The 2533-nt window shown below is 45.7% G+C and overlaps 1 protein-coding gene across 1 annotated transcript; it reads left to right on the top strand.

Moving 5' to 3' along the window:
• The first annotated feature begins 656 nt into the window (after positions 1-656).
• LOC139027142 (uncharacterized) lies at positions 657-2204 on the top strand. The gene has a single exon (XM_070442305.1). It carries the CDS (start codon positions 657-659, stop codon positions 1626-1628), a length of 972 nt encoding a protein of 323 aa, XP_070298406.1. The 3' UTR covers positions 1629-2204.
• The last annotated feature ends 329 nt before the right edge of the window (positions 2205-2533 follow it).

Raw genomic sequence — 2533 nt, 5'->3', positions numbered from 1 at the left:
AGCATGGATTAACCTGTTTGAGTGAGATGGACTAACCTGTTGGAGTGAAGATGGACTAAACCTGTGGAGATGGAGATTGGACTACTGTTGGAGTGAGATGGGACTAACCTCGTTGGAAGTGAGATGGACAGGGTTTTGAACACAGTCCAAAGTAACGCTGGGATAAGCAGGGGGAGTGGTCCAAGAAGCCTCATAGCAGTTATAGTATTCATCCAAGGAGTGCAGGCAGCAGCTGCGGTGTGAAGGCTGGACCCTGCACCTCTTGAATCATACATGTGTCCAATAGAATAGAATTAAATGGAATGGATAGGATGGAATGGAATTGAATGGCATAGAATTGAATGGAATAGAATGGAATTGGAAAGGATGGAATATAATAGAATAGATAGAAAGAATAGAATGGGATAGAAATAATGGAATGGAAATAGGATGGAAGTAGATAGAATATAAATGAATGGATAGAATGAATGGAATAGAATGGAATGATGGAAATAGAATATAATGGATAGAATGGAATGGAATGGATAGATGGTAGATGGAATAGAATTGTAATGGAATGGAATGGATGGAATAGGATTAATCTCTTCTCTGGGTCTACCTTCAGAAGGGGAATCTGAATCTTACTTTCAATGTCTCCCAATTGGCCATGCCGCTGCATGCACCAGGCCAACGCCACACCGTATAGGACATGTCTCTGGGACTTAAACTCTATTGTACTTGGCTCTGTATCTGATTCAGGCAGAGGACTACAGGGTGCTACTCAGACGGTCACCTCTCCGTTCCTGAGGAGGCAGGTCATCAACCAGCTGTTAGATGGGGACCTGGCAGACCTGGCAGACCAGGATGGGCTCAACCAGCTGTTAGATGGGGACCTGGCAGACCTGGCAGACCAGGATGGGCTCAACCAGCTGTTAGATGGAGACCTGGCAGACCAGGATGAGCTCAACAAGCTCCTGCCCAAGAAGCCCAGAGCACCGGGCAAGAAGTGGAATGATCTCAAAAACCACCAGAAAGGCTGGACCCAGAGCCATATTGGGTCCAAGCCCCACCAGAACACCTGGTCTCACACCCAGAACAGCCTCAAGCAGCAGTGGCTGAAGCCCAATAAGGTGCCATCCGGGGGGGCAGGAGCTGCCAGACTAGTCCCCTCTCCCCGGAAGAACCAGCAGAACAGGCAACCTGTGTGGAAGTCAGGTCTGAGCGAGGACATGCTGTGTTACGTCTCCTTGGAGCAGAACGTGTCTCGCCAGCTGAGCAGAGGGAGATCCCTTCCCCATACAGACACCCAGCTGGTCCAGGCTCTCAGAGAAACTCTGTTCCCAGAGCTCAACCTGCGCAGCTACCTGGGCTGTAAATCTGACCTGGCTCTGCTCACCATCAGACAGCTCCTCCGGGGGAGATCAGCCACAGATGAGGCCCTGAAGCTGGACCAGGCCTTGGGGGGAACAGGGCAGAGGGGCTCCACAGCTCATCAGCAGACCATAGTGGGACAGAGAGGGTCAACAAAGAAGCAGCAGACCAACACCCTCGCCAAGCACCAATCAGGCTTCGCTCCTGCCCCTGCTGCCGTGCCTAGGAAACCCAATCAGCCAATCCCATGGCTCCAGCCTATGGAGTGGGAGGACTAGAGTCTAGCCAGATGTATAACCTTTAGACCCTAGACCTATAGCTAGTGCAACCCCCATCAGCCTCGCCCTCAGCTCAATCTACAGTCGCGAGTGAAAATTTACACAATCTTTGTGCTGTCTTCACATTTTGCTGCCTTAATAAWGTTCTATCTAAAAACGGGATTAAGGTGATTTTTTCCCCCTATCGATCTACACAACCTACTCCACGTTTTCAAAGTGAAATAAAACTGACAGAAAATGTTCAAAATGACTAAGAAATAGAAAATGAGGATGTATTGATTGTGTATGTCTGGTGGAAACACATTTGGCAGACATCACAGCTGTGAATCATTTTGAATATGATTCGACCAACCTTGCACAGCTGTGAATCATTTTGAATATGATTCKACCAACCTTGCACAGCTGTGAATCATTTTGAATATGATTCKACCAACCTTGCACAGCTGTGAATCATTTTGAATATGATTCTACCAACCTTGCACAGTTGTGAATCATTTTGAATATGATTCTACCAACATTGCACAGCTGTTTGGGCAGCATATATCCATTGTTTTTGTCAAACCTTCAGAACATATTCCCACCCCTTTAGTTTTTCCACATGTTGTTGTGTTACAGCCTGAATTTAAAATGTATTACATTTTGTTTCACTGATCTACACACAATACCACATAATGTGAATGTGGAATTTTATTTGTAATTATAATTGTTGTATCCCAACATTTTTTWAAATCTGAAATGTCTTGAGTCAATAAGTATTCAACCCCTTTGTGCCTAAATAAGTTCAGAAGTAAAGATGTGCTTAAGTTATACAGCTAAAGATGTGGCAAAGAAATWAAAWTTTTGTCCTGAATACAAAGCGTTATGTTTGGGGCAAATCCAGCACATCACTGAGTACCACACTTCAT

The sequence above is a fragment of the Salvelinus sp. IW2-2015 genome, unplaced genomic scaffold, assembly GCF_002910315.2.
Source record: "Salvelinus sp. IW2-2015 unplaced genomic scaffold, ASM291031v2 Un_scaffold7694, whole genome shotgun sequence".
In the NCBI taxonomy this organism is placed as follows: Eukaryota; Metazoa; Chordata; class Actinopteri; order Salmoniformes; family Salmonidae; genus Salvelinus; species Salvelinus sp. IW2-2015.
The sequence above is the reverse complement of the archived record's forward strand: the minus strand, read 5'-3'. Positions and strand labels throughout refer to the sequence as shown.